Raw genomic sequence first — 14,765 nt, 5'->3', positions numbered from 1 at the left:
CTGCCAGGGAATAAGAAACCTCATCTCTCAGATGAGGTTTCTTTCTTCTTGTTATGAATTCTACAGTGTAAAACACCTCCATAAATGACATTAGAACCAATGCAAAACACAGAATTAATCAGAATTAATCTCCCCCCCCCCCCAACCACCGTTGTTATTATCTCACAGAACAGAGTTTTACAAACACCATTGCTCCTGAAACAATGCGCCTCTGATTGCCTACATTCTCTGTCTTCACTGAAATCTGTGACCTCATAGTACAGTATCTCAAATGCAACCTCACTCCTGTGCATTGACTGCTTTACCCAGGGATGATGGTGGTGGGAGGGTCAAAACCACATTTACGGTCAGCTTCCAGACATAGAAACGTTCCAGGCTGCTACTGCATGCATTTTGCTATTCACTGCCACATAAGGGAAGTCACGCAAATGACATACTATTCCCCTTTCCCCATGGGAGCAGGCAGAGCAAGAATGGGCATTTGCCTGCATAGTAGGCTTTCCCAAAGTGCAATCATTCTTTGATTGCATTCATTTTCTTAAAGGGACTTTCCTGAAGAGATCTTCATGACCTTTTTGCACAAAGGACGTCAGCAGTATGCATGTTTTCACAGCCTGTGCTGTTATCCTGGGATCACACTCCCACATTGCTCTCCATCACTGCGGCACTCACTTTTTCAGTTGCAACAAACCCATGAAACTGGAAGAGTCGGCTGCAAAGAATGCAATGTGAAGAGAAGGCAGAAGGGACAGTGAATTATCATCCCCATGACAACATATCGACACAATTCCACAATCTAATTTTGCTGCTATCACTGGGAAGGCACAGGAGCCTGTGAACCATGACCTCAAGTTTGAAAAGCCTTGTAACCATCAGGCTCTTGAACCAACATGCACAATCCTAAGCACAAACCTACCTCAAAAACAATCTGTGGAGTTTGTTTTGGTTGCACTACAATCTGTTGTTCTTTTGCACTATTATGTCTTATTGTTCATTATTAATTTATTCTATTATTAATTTTTCTATATTTATTTTTGTTATTGCATTAATGAGTGTGTAAAAGCTGCAGAAAGTAAGAATTGCATTGTTCCATTCACAGCACATCTGACAATTAAACACTCTTGACTTGACTCTTGATAAAGGAAACATTATCCCTGCTCCAGATAAGATGAGAGAGGAGGAGAGCAGAAGTGTAGGAGAGAGTACAGATATGATTAAGAGCCCCTGTCAGCTATGATGGAGAGGAAAACAGTTTTGCACAAAGATAGACATTTGGACGTATTGTAGAAAGCCACACAAAGAAGACAGATGTGACAAAGGGAGAGAAACTGGGAAAATTGAATGCAGACCTTAAAAGAAGTAGGTTGGGAGGATAGTGTGGATGTCAGTTGGCTCGTAATGAATATTGGAAACTCAACTTATCCCCTGAGATGATGCAACTGGAGGTCAAGAAAGGGGAAGAGCCAAGTTTGAATCATGAGAAGGTGAGAGCAGGGTGGAAAGTGGCAGCAAAGGTAAAGAAATGTTCAAGTCCTCTGAATACAGGAAAGTAACACCAATGCTGTCATTACTAGAAAAAAATAGGCAAGGGAGGCGGCCTAAGGAGGACTGTTGATTTCACAGATCAATATTGAATTCAAAATTTTCAGATGACTGGGCCAGTTCTGATGCAGGTCACCTATTGTAACATCAACTCAGATTTTTCACCCTCTGCATTTTCTACCTACACTACTCATTACTTCCAGCATTCAGTTATCAGCATTGTGTGTTTTGCATCTCACTCAGTTTAGTTTAGAGATACAGTGAGAAAATAGGCCCTTCAGCTCACTGTATCTACGCCAACCAACGATCACCTTTTACACCACTTCTACCTGATATTCTGAGGACAAATTTACAGAAACGAATTAACCTACAAACCTGCATGTCTTTGCAATGTCTTTGGAGTCCCTCAAGTATTGTTCTTCTTCTCTCTGTTGTCGTCATTCATCTCGTCTATTTACTTTTCTCCTGACACATGAGCATTCTTCACCTTCCCTTCCCTTCCCTTGGAGAGCATATGCCCTACGGTGGTGTACAGGGCATCCAGACCATCTTGATCTGCACTCCAGCATCACACTCCCACTGTTCTCTACTCCCTCCTCCTCCTCCACAATCTCTACTACCAAGAAGGATCCAAGATCCCTCTGCACATCAATGATCCTGGTGGTTCTCTGATTTATTGTATACTTCCCTCAAACAATTGACCTCCTAAAGTGCAACACCTCTTACTGCCTGAATTAACTCCAGCTGCCAATTCTCTGTCCTTATTTCAATTGATCTATTTTCTGATGCATCATATCTTGTTGAAAGCTTTACTAAAATGCATGTATACTACATTCCCTGCACGATCCTCAACAATCTTCTTTGTCACCTCCTCAAAAAACGTAAGTAATTTCATAAGACACAATCTCTCCTGCACAAAACATGCTGCTTCTATATTCCAGAGGTGAAATGAGAGTGACTGCATATGACATTAAGAATGCATTTGATTGAGTGTGTTAAAATTGAAGTCACTGAGCATCATGGGGATGCAGTCCAATGATTAAAGCCATACATCTCTTAAAGGAAAATGGTGGTGGTCAATATCCCACACTTGGGAGATCACAATGGGTTTCCTTTAGAGCAATGTCCAAGGTTCAATCATCTTCAACTGCTTTATTAATAACCTTTCTTCCATCACAACCTATGAGCAAATGAAGTTGTTTGTGTTTGCAAGGCCTAGAGCATTTCTCTCGAATCCCCTCCCTCATTTCTTAAACTTCTGCTCTCATCCACTTCCTCCAAACAGAATATAGGGTTCCTCGAGTCCTCAACATTCACTCAACAAGCCTCTGCATCCAGCAAATCATTTCTGCCACTGTAACAGCATCCCACATCTTCCTCTCCCCACTTTTATTGGGACCACTTGCTCCATGATTTCCTTGTCCACTCATCCCTCCATGGCCACTGGCACTTTCCCTGCAACTGCAAGGGCTGCAATATTGGCTCTTACACATCCTCTTTCACAACAACACTAAACAGTCTTCCAGGTGACACAAGGATTCCCATGCACCTCCTCCAACCTCATCTGTTGAATTAGGTGCTCCCAATGTGGTCTCCTCTAAATTGGGGAGACAAAACAGACTAGGTGGCTAATTGACATTAGTAGGACTTTTAAATGTTGTTATAGTTTCTGCCTCAACTACCTCCTCTGACAGCTCATTCCATCGTAGGAGTCTTTGTTACACTGGCTCCACTTTCAGTCCCAAAGGATGGTAATGACTCAAAATGATGACAATTTGGGGATTCTAACTACTTAGTCGTGCTGCTGCATGATAGTTCTATACACCAGGATTTAATTCTGATCTGAGATACTGTTTGGTGAGAATTTTAAAATTCTCCCTATGCCTTTGTTGGTTCCTCTGAGGTGTTCTGCTTTCTGCCCACATCCCAAACATGTGTTGGTTGGGTGGTTAACTCATTGCTAAAAATTATCCCTTGGCTAATTGTAGGTGGTGGTGTTCCTCCAAGAGTATAGAAGCACCACCATCTGCAATTAGATGACCGTGCAGAGAATCAAGGTGGAGTTCACTGAGATGGAATATATTATAGAAAAATAAGATTGACGGACTTACTCAGAGAGCTGGCACAGAATCAATGGGTTAGACAATCTCTTCCCATGTCATCAACAGTTACATATTCAATATAGCTGTCATTTCTCAGGCCAAATGAAGTGAAAATCATACCATAGATAAACTTTGCACCTTACACAACTATTAATTTCTTTTGGTGCTTGTCACTCAATAGGAATTAGAGGTTTCTTTGACAATAACCAACAATTTAAAAAATCAGTTTTGATACTAATGTTTTAGTTCTTGCATTCAACTTTGTTCTGTGCTTCCTTGTGTAACGTGTGTAGTAGAAAGTGTTCAGAAATTAGAATCCATCAGTTCACTCTGTCATTGTACCACATGAACTGTCTTGCAAAGGTTCCTCGAGCATTACCCTGATGAAAAGCTTCTCAGATCCTATCAGACTTGGTGCCACATTCACATTCCCATTGATTTTAAAGGAGATTGTGAAGTGAGAATGAAGATAAAATGTGGAAGGCAAATTATTCTAATAGAATTATTTCACTGGTCTGTTTTAATTATTTATCTATACTTCAGATGTTTTTATTTTAAAATACATGTCGTACTTGACCAGGCCCACAATCAACACACGCGATTTCTCCTCTCAGATGTACACCAGCCACAGAAGGCTGTGGAGGCCAAATCAACGGATATTTTTAAGATAGATTGATTCTTGATTAGTACGAGTGTCTGGGGTTTTGGGGAGGAGGCAGGAGAATGGGGTTGACAGGGAAAGATAGATCAGCCATGATTGAATGGCAGAACAGACTTGATGGGTTGAATGGCCTATCTATCACTTATGACCACAGGCAATGGAAAGTTAACATTGGCCCCGATGCTCAATCTGTCAATGCTTGTGGTTTGTTCCTCATCAAAAAGTCTTGTGTCGATGTGCTTAACTCTTAATTGTTTATCCACACATATTATTTGGACATCCAAATAGTGTGATGCCACTGCCGATTCCAGACACAATCCACACACAGTGGGGTTTTTTTACAGTAAATTATTGATAGCTTATAACCTCGCTGTTTGATTGCTTTGATTACTAATATGAAACTGTTAGCTCATTCAGACAGTGCTGATTGTGTAAATGCAATGCTGGTGGTAAAAAAATGTTAATGTAATCTGAATGTTTTGCTTTAAAACATCTTTGTGAACTGAATTTAAGCAACATACATGAACTGCAAAATAAATGTTTAGCAAAATAGTTTGTGTGAAAACCACATTGCAACAATTGAATTGGTAGGTCAATTTTGAAGAAAGAAAGGTATGGCACAAAGGAATGATGGTAGACAAAGATCTTAGTGCTCAAATCCACAGTTCCCTGAAAGTGGCAACACAGGTCAATAGGGTAATGACGGTTACATATGGTATGCTATACTTCATAGACCAGGGCACAGAATATAAAAGTTGGGATGTAAAGTTATAATTTTACAAAAAAACTGGTTAGACCACAGGAAGTATTATGTGCAGTTCTGGTAGTCATACTGTTGAAAAGATCCGATTGGGGTGGAGAGAGTGCAAGTGATTTTTTTTATGCTGGCTGGACTGGAGGATTTTACACATGGGGAGAGATTGGATCGCCTGGGCTTGTTTTTTTCTGGAGCGAAGGAGTCTGAGGGGTAACCTGATAGAGGTTCAAGAAATTATATGGAGGCTCAAAAAGAGTAGATAGTCAGAATTATTTTCCCACAGTAGATGTATCAAAAATAAGAAGGTATTGATACAAGATGGGAGGAAGGAATTTTCAAGGGAACCACCTATTCATTCCCTCCACAGTTGGTGCCTGACGGGATGGGTTACTCAAAACATTTTCTGTTTTGCAGGGATTGGTTATTTTCAGACCAAAGGTGGTTAATATCTGAAACTTACTGCCAGAGGAGGTGATGAGTTAGATGCAATCACATTTTGAGATATATTTAGAGACACTTAAATTAGCAAGTCATAAAAAGAAATGGACCTTAAGCTGGCAAATGGGATTGATCTACATGGGCACAAAGGGAGGGGTTGAAGGGCCGATTCCTATATTGTACAAATCAATGACCCCTTGAAAATAAGTCAAATTACAACACATCCTATAAGTAAAGCGCAAATCTATATGTAAAGTCGTATACTGGTTGTTAGATTTCCTTTACATGATCAAGCTTTTAAATATTTTTTGTCATGCTGTTTGTGACACAGCAAGAAAAGCTGGTTATCTAGAACTTTATTGGACAGGACATCGAACAATTGTTCAACTCACGAGCTAATATGATTGAACGATTGCAAAAACAAGCAGTGCAATAACTGCGAAGAAGATATAAATTAAAGTAAATTAAATCAAATGCAAACATATGAAAGAAAGAGAATTACAAAGACTGCAAAGGGAAAAAAACAAACCATTATTAATGTAACTTTTTAAATGACAGAATGAGACTTCACACATGCAATAGGTAACTGTTCAACCTGGAGCGAATATTTGACATTAAAAAGCATTGTTAAAAAGGTACTTAGTCTTTAAACATTAGGACATTCTGTGGCAAAATGAGTTTGTATCCATTGTGCAATGTTGAGGCAGGCAATGCAATACCATACAGCATGCATCACCTTTAGTTTGTAAATGAAATACTAAACCACCAGCAAATCAATGCTAATTTAATACTATAATCAACCCAAAATAAAAGTGACCAATATTTGAAATTAATCCAAACTGTAATTGCAAGTATCGCAACAGTCAATATAACTTGAACCCCAATATTACTTAAAATGTGGAAACATTTAATATTTTGAAAAAACTATAATAAATGTATCCTCAGTGGATACATTTCCATATTTCTGCAAGAAATTCTAACTGAGCATTTTGTAGAAATCACAATCTAAAGACTTTATAAAGATAAATAATCTAGCCAAGCAAAACATATTCATGTTTAATAGAAACTCAAGATTGTGTAAGTGTCCAAAATCCAAAGAGCAATTTGTTTCATACTATGTGCTGTTGCACATTTTCTGAACAAATACTAGAAAAGTTTTTTTTAATGCTTTGCATCATTGATCAACAGTAATCAGCCACAGCAGCTGAAACCTTTGCACCGCCCTGACATTTTGAAATATGATTAACTTAGAGCTATATTTTAAAGTGTTAAGTGACTTTCCAGCCGTCCAGGGCTGGTTTAATTCCTACCCCAGTGAAGAAAGATCTGCCTCCTCCTTTGTACTGGTCGCAACACCGTCAGTTGTCTCATCGTTTAAATAATATCCCGTTAAAACTACGCTCTTGGAAGGAGACAGTAGATTCATTCTGCGAGAGGCATAATTTCCACTAGTTATTGTTTAACCGGGCAGTGCATGAAGCCGAGAAGCATAATACAAAAAAAAAAACCTCCTTGCCTGGCAACGTGAGTTATTTCCATATTTCGACTCCACCCCTACAATTCTGGCAGAGTAGGTGGGGCAAATGTCGGGCAAAAGGCGTTTGTTGTCAAACGACGAACCTTGACGATAAAGGTCCTGGCCGGGCCTCTCACTATTCTGCACACTTGCTACTTTCCAACATTGGTGTCAGTTGTCATTCGCGTGCTTTATAATGCAGAGTTTGGGAGGGAGGGAGGAGAGAATACCATGTTAAAATTGCAACGTCATGCCGATGTTTCCCCCTTCCAAAAAACAAGGTTTTTCCAGTAGTAAATAATACAATTATTCAGCATTTTTGTGATTCAATTGTTTTTGAGCTGCAGCCGAGGGAATTTGTCAACATGTGCCGTTGCGCTGTTAGCGACTGGGGACGAATCTTAGGCTGCCACTCCGACCAGCACTCGGCTGGTTGAACTTTAGTGAGCGCCGGTCTTCCTCACTGACATTGCGGAGCGCAAAGCCCGAGCCTTCCCGAGGGACAGATGGTGCTGCTGCGCTTGTAGCCCCACTCTGTGCCCTCAACATTGATCCTGTACAAACATGCACATCACTTCAAAGACTTGAGATAGTGCATGTTTTAACAGCTGCTAAATCCGATTTTTACCCTCTTGGTAAGTGTCACTCCGCACTTGCTGGGGTTTCCCAGCCTTAGGTCGGGATCAGACCTCAAATAGGGAGACCCATTGATTTTAAAAGTTATTCCTGGCCTGCCGAATAGGAGGCAAATGAGAAGGTAAACTTTTTTTTAAATTGCTCCCTGTTTTAAATATATATATTATTTAACCTTTTTTCAGATTTAAATTTGTTTTCAACATTTGCATATGTTTCAACAGTTATATCTTTTATTGTCAAAGACATTCAAAGACCAGCTGAACTATTCTAAAAGCAACTAAACCTCCACTGCAACTTTACCCTCTGTTGAAATCTAGTGTGGTGTTCCAGGGACAGGGCTTCTGCACCTATGTCACCTATGGTGCATGGATGGGATAGGTTTGGAGGGATATGGTCCAAACCCAAGCAGTGTGGGAGCAGGTTAGTCAGCATAGACAAGTTGGGCCGATGGGCCTTTTTCCATGCCATATGATTCTATGATTATGATCTGAGGCCTAGTCATTATATGGACCCCTCTGGCCAAATTGGGGATGCAACAAAGCAGTGAAATCAACCATCTGCTTTTATCACAGGTGTGGGTAGGCATTCTCAGTGGCAGGGCAACTCTAGCATGATCCCATCCACTGTTTTTTTCATAAATTATACTGTACATTTCACAAACTAGTATCTGCAAATGAAAAAGTTTAGACACCATTCATCATATAGGTTCTTTTACATTGACCAATATCTTATTTAAATACTTCCACTGTATAGAAACTCTTCTCATCACATCTTTTATATACTATGTTTAATCACGGACTTCCCTTCACCAAACTAATTTAGTGGGAGAACTATTTTCAACAAATCTTTGTTTTTTTTCCTATCATCTCCCACCATCCTACCAAATTCTTAAATGGAGCAGTTTTAACCTTTTCGCCTATGCTAGAAATCTTACCCCAGCTGCCCTACTTGGCATCATGCAATAGCTGTTCAAATTTCACACAAAATATAATTATATCTACCTCACTTTATTACTACAGACCTCAGATCAGATTTGTTCAATGCTTTTAATAATATAAGTAATTTATATATTGCTATGGTTATGAATTAATTAGTACAATGCTAACTATTTTATTTGAGAATCTATATACCTCAAACAATTTATAACATAAATCATCCCAAACTCAATTTAATTTAGCTTAATCATTTTATACGAGTGACCTCTAGTTCAACATTTATAACATATTACAAACGATCTATATTAACTATGTGATCAAATTGAAGAGAAAATATGTTATCTATTCAATTGACTGAGTAGAACAATAAATTTCAGTATTTGTTTTATCAAGTGCTCAATTGTCCCATTTGAATTTTTATTCAGATTTATTTATTTACATGTGCGCCATTTCTCTTATGTGGACATAATCTTCTATTTTACTGTATTATACCAGTTTCTTTTCTTGTATGTGAATGATTTAACTGCTTACAAATCCTGGCCACAATATTCCCAGTTAAAATAATGAAGATAATAAAATAGTAATCAACTTGGTTGCAGATTTTCCAAGGTTAACTCCTGGGATGGAATGGAAGAGTAAAGACTTGGTGTTGAAACTATTTGAAAGTAGGTTTGTTTTATTTAATTATCGGGAATTTGAGCCAAAGTAAATATTTTGGTGACAGAATCTGTACCCATCCCCATCACCTTTGTGCACCCATTCTGGTTTCAATAAAGATGGGGTTTGAAATGCTGGGTTTCTAGATGTCACATATTTAGTTATACTAATGAGGCTACACATTTCAAAATGTAAGTTGTATTTATTAATTCTGAGATTTTAGATAGGTTCAATTCACTGCACAAAATTTCTCCAACAAAATTGTAAGTTAGAATGATATTACTCAGTGTATTTGTGGTTTCTGATGACAAATCACAATTTCCATTTCCATGTTCTTTATTTAGGAAGAAATTCAAACTGGCTCCTGAAAGGATTGGCAAACTGCTCCTTCACAATACTGCATGATCAAGTGTATGTTAATTAACAAATTTTGTGCAGAGCATACTGTGTTCATACAACATTTAGATCATTCAGACTGCTGTACACTCCCCCCTGAACTTTTAAAACATTATGCTCCCTGCTGCTTGATGCGTATTTAGGTTTCAATCCTCCACTGGAAAATACCTGGGAGGTGCAGGATTATATTTTGAGTGTCAGACTTTTGAATGGATTGCTGTTACGACAGTGGAACTTGAAAATCTAGTAGGGGTTTGCAAAAATCTGGTGGCAATAAAAACGCGGTTTGGAGAGTTGGAACAGAAAGGATGATAGCTAAAACCTTTGAGTGATGGTCAAAATCCTTGTGATGGATCAATTCTGAGCAGGGACTTTGTGATTACAACTGAATTATGGTTATAAAAGCATTCCTGAAGGAGGCATGAGATCAGGCACAAAGACCCAATATTGTTTTGGGCATCGGCAAGATTTCAGTCTTAGCAGTGTTGAAATCCAGAATAACGTGACAGGCAGATTTTTAACGCACTTGAGATCATGAGCAACAGTAGAGAAGCAAGACCCTTGGACTCTCTTTGATCAAACTTTACTGGCAATAAAGGTTATTCAAGCAATAAAGGTTATTCATGTTATTCCCTTTATCATATCTGTACACTGTTAATGGCTCGACTGTAATCATGTATTATCTTTCCGCTGACTGGTTAGCTTTTGTTGTGTGCTAACCTCGGTACATGTGATAATAAACTAAACTAAATTGTGATAGACACAAAATGCTGGGGTAATTCAGTGGGTCAGGCAGCATCTCTGGAGAAAAGGAATAAGTGACGTTTAGTCTGACTTCATCAGACTAAGAGTCGGGGGGGGGGGCAGGAGCGCTGGAGGTATAGGAGGGTACAGAACAAAGAAGAGCTGCATCGATGACTCATAAAGGTGGACCCCACAATGGTCCATTGTTGGCTGGGGACGAGATGATAACAAAGGAATGCAAATGGTGAAATTAGCAAGTGGACGAGGGTGGACGAGGGACGGAGAGAGAGGGAATGCAAGGGTTTGTTTCTCTTCATTAAAAGTCTGGAATATGAATTTAGTATTTGTAATGGTGATCATGAAACAATCAATACATTTTTGATGATGCACAAAAGCAAGCAAATATATAATATGAAAGGAGATGGAGTGTTTTGAAGGAACAAAAATACTTTTACTGGACAGCCACAAATTATTAGAATAATTTGAACAGGTCAAAAGTGGAGTTAAAATGCAATGCAAGATTCTTTCCTCTGTTAGTTAAGGCCTTAAATGAAAGAGCAGGAAGGGAATGCTCGGACTATATATGATTCTGTTAACCAGAGCTTGAGTACTGATCAGTACATTACAGAAAGGACTTAATTGTACTGGAGGAGGTGCACTGGAGATTTGAGGATGTTCCCATGACAGGAAAATTATATCAACAAGACAACTTCGAAGCTGGTATGACTTGGGTGGGGGAGGGATGGAGAGAGAGGGGATGTTAGAGAAATCAAACTTGATTCTGCTGGGTTGCAAACTGCCAAAGTGAAATCTGAGGTGCTGTTCCTCCAATTTGTGCGTGGCTTCACTCTAACGGTGGAGGGGGCCCAGCATAGAAAGGTCCTCATGTACACTAAATTAAATTACTCTGGCCAATTTTAAGGGAGTATTCCTAAAGTACATTAAGTCTGTTCTTTGCAGCTTTACATCCAATGATGGTGACTTAAAACACTGGACTGATCCTCCAGTTCTAATCATCTGTTGCAGAAGTTTTTATTTGGTCTGGTTCCAGCTACTTAAATCAAGAACAAACTGAAACACCATGTAAATACTTCTTCAATGCCTGTCACAAACGTAAAGTGAGTTACACTCAGCTGATCACCAACCCTATAATATTATTAATAATAGTGTCCATTTCAGCAAGAGACATTAGTGTAACGTCATAACAAGCTTTGTTTTTGGGCTCAAATATTGCTGCTGTATTATAATGACGTTGAATCTCACTTAAAACTCAATTTATATGCAGACCATTTTTCTACTTTGCATTCCATTTCAGTCCAGCATGAGCTGTGCACTTCCACTTTTTTTTTAGATGAAAGAATACGTTCATGTACTTGGACAAACCACAAAATAGTAAAATTTAATTAATAACCTCAGTACCAGAAATGTGTGTATGGTTGATGACATCCTATGTGACTAAATCTGTTCAAGTGAATTCCTGAAATTCATGAATAATGTCATAAAATGACAGCTAAACTCTACAATTTGCCTCTCAGTCAAAGGATTGAAACTCCAAATCAGCAATCCTTTTGATATAGGAATGGCTTCTGCACCACTCCTTTTGCCTTTTATTTCTGGTAAGTCTACCTATGCCTTGAGGTCATATATTTCTTAATTAAGGAGCTGTAAAGGCACATATATGCCTCAACAGCAGAAGGAGGTGCACTGCAAGTGAAGTTCAAATCTGCTGATGCCCTATCTTGTCTCGGAGTCTCCAATGGCCCTAATAAGGCCTTTAAAATAGGACAGCACATGAATCTCCAAAATGTACAATTCAAAGCTCTTGGCTTAATAAAAGTCGTGAGAGGCTTTGTAACATACTGGACCACAACCATATTTGGTACATCAATTTTTAGGTAGTTAGGTTCTCCACAAAGAAAACGTCTCCTGTATTCCTGAAGTATGACCTCCGCCATTGCCCTCCAGACCATCGGTCTTTGTTTGGAGTTTCCACAAGCAACTACCCATATCTGTATAGTGATGTTAGTGCCCCATCTTTGGAATAGCCACAGAAGGCAGTGGAGGCCAATTCACTGGACTTTTTCAAGAGAGAGTTAGATTTTAGCTCTTAGGGCTATCGGAATCAAGGGATATGGGGAGAAAGCAGGAACGGGGTAGACATAGAAAATAGGTGCAGGAGTAGGCCATTCGGCCCTTCGAGCCTGCACCGCCATTCAATATGATCATGGCTGATCATCCAGCTCAGTAACCTGTACCTGCCTTCTCTCCATACCCCCTGATTCCTTTAGCCACAAGGGCCACATCTAACTCCCTCTTAAATATAGCCAATGAACTGGTACTGCTTTTGGATGATCAGCCATGATCTTATTGAATGGCGGTGTTGGCTCAAAGGGCCGAATGGCCTTCTCCTGCACCTAATTTTATGTTTCTATGTAAGAACCTTTTCAGACCATGCAAAAATCTGCTCAGTCAGAGGTTTTAGTTTTAGTCGTAGAGGTACAGCCTGGTCACCAGAACCACGCCAATCATAGATCACCTGATTAAGTGTTAGAATTATTGACCTATGGATTTCTGATCCAATTCCTTTAGATTCAGTCCATTCATGCAAAATGGTGGCTATCAAAACAATGACTTTTAAAACTTCCATTGCAGTAAGGGAACATTGTCCCCACATTGTGGAAATACTATTAGAGCGTAGAACAGTTCAGGAACACGAACAATCCCTTTGGCCCAGAGTGTTTGTGCTGAATAGGATGCTAGGTTAAACTAAACACCTCTAGCTGCTTGTGTTCAAGGAGTCATACAGCACGGAAACATGCCTTTTGGTCCAACTTCCCCATGCCAACCAAGCTGCCCCATCCAAGCTAGTTCCGTTTGCCTCCAAACCTTCCCTATTCACATAACCTGCCCAAATGGCTTTTAAATGTTGTTATTGCACCTGCCTCAATGACTTCATCCGGAAGCATGTTGCATATCCCCACAATCCTCTCCATGACAAGGTTGCCCTGCTGGTTCCTATTAAATCCTTTCCCTCTCACTTTAAATCTCACCCTCTTTGTCTTGATTCACCTACCATGAGAAAAAGTGCATTCACCCTATCCCACATGATTTTATTTTCAGTGCCCTCCATAATGTTTTCGACATTTACCCATCATTTATTTATTTGCCTCTGTACTCCACCATTTTAGATTTGAGGAAAAAAATGTGGTTAAAGTGCACATTGTCAGATTTTAATAAAGACCATTTTTATACATTTTGGTTTCATCATGTCAAAATTATAGCTGTGTTTATACATAGTCCCCCCCCCCCCCCCCCCCCCCCATTTCAGGGCACCATAATGTTTGGGACACAGCAAATATCATTTTGTTGCATATCGTTTGCATGCAATGACTGCTTGAAGTCTGCGATTCATAGACATCACCAGTTGCTGGGTATCTTCTCTGGTGATGCTCTGCCAGGCCTGTATTTCAGCCATCTTTAGCTTATGCTTGTTTTGGGGGCTAGTACCCTTCAGTTTTCTCTTCAGCATATAAAAGGCATGCTCAACTGGGTTCAGATCGGATGATTGACTTGGCCACTCAAGAATTGACCAATTTTTAGCTTTGAAAAGCTCCTTTGTTGCTTTATCAGTATGTTTGGGACCATTGCCTTGCTGTAAAATGAACTGCCGGCCAATGAGTTTAGAGGTATTTGTTTGAACCTGAGCAGATAGGATGTGTCTATACACTTCAGAATTTATTATGCTACTACCATCAGCAGTTATATCATCAATGAAGATAAGTGAGCCAGTATCTTCAGCAGCCATATATGCCCAGGCCATAATACCCCCACCACCGTCTGTGTGTTTCACAGACGAGGTGGTATGCTTTGGATCTTAGGCAGTTCCTTCTCTCCTGTATACTTTGCTCTTCCCATCACTCTGATATTAGTTAATCTTCATCTCATCTGTCCACAAGACCTTTTTCCAGAACTGTGGTTGCTCTTTTAAGTACTTCTTGGCAAACTGTAACGTGGCCATCCTATTTTTGTGGCTAACCAGTGGTTTGCATCTTGCAGTGTAGCCTCTGTATTTCAGTTCATGAAGTCTTCTGCGGGTAGTGGTCATTGACAAATCCACACCTGACTCCTGAAGATTGTTTCAGATCTGTCGGACAGGTGTTTGGGGATTTTTCTTTATTATAGAGAGAATTCTTCTGTCATCAGCTATGGAGTTCTTCCTTGGCCTGCCAGTCCTTTTGCGATTAGTTAGCACACCAGTGCTATCTTTCTTCTTAATGATGTTCCAAACAGTTTATTTTGGTAAGCCTAAGGTTTGGCTGATGTCTCAGGTGAAATATGAGGTGCTGTTCCTCCAATTTCCCCCTCCCATTCCCAGTCTGAC

General features: G+C 39.6%; 1 protein-coding gene across 2 annotated transcripts in view; it reads right to left on the bottom strand.

The window, feature by feature from the left end:
• Nucleotides 1-6,962, bottom strand: part of arhgap18 (Rho GTPase activating protein 18) — a 65,902-nt gene extending 58,940 nt beyond the window's left edge. For both annotated transcript variants that reach the window (XM_078400162.1, XM_078400163.1), the window contains exon 1: nucleotides 6,811-6,962. In XM_078400162.1, coding sequence (XP_078256288.1) covers nucleotides 6,811-6,926 — 116 coding nt within the window. In that variant the 5' untranslated portion in view covers nucleotides 6,927-6,962. The remainder of the gene's footprint in view (nucleotides 1-6,810) is intronic.
• Nucleotides 6,963-14,765: the final 7,803 nt, after the last annotated feature.

This window comes from Rhinoraja longicauda, chromosome 5 (genome assembly GCF_053455715.1).
Source record: "Rhinoraja longicauda isolate Sanriku21f chromosome 5, sRhiLon1.1, whole genome shotgun sequence".
NCBI classification, from domain to species: Eukaryota; Metazoa; Chordata; class Chondrichthyes; order Rajiformes; family Arhynchobatidae; genus Rhinoraja; species Rhinoraja longicauda.
This window is presented reverse-complemented; position numbering and strand designations above follow the sequence as displayed.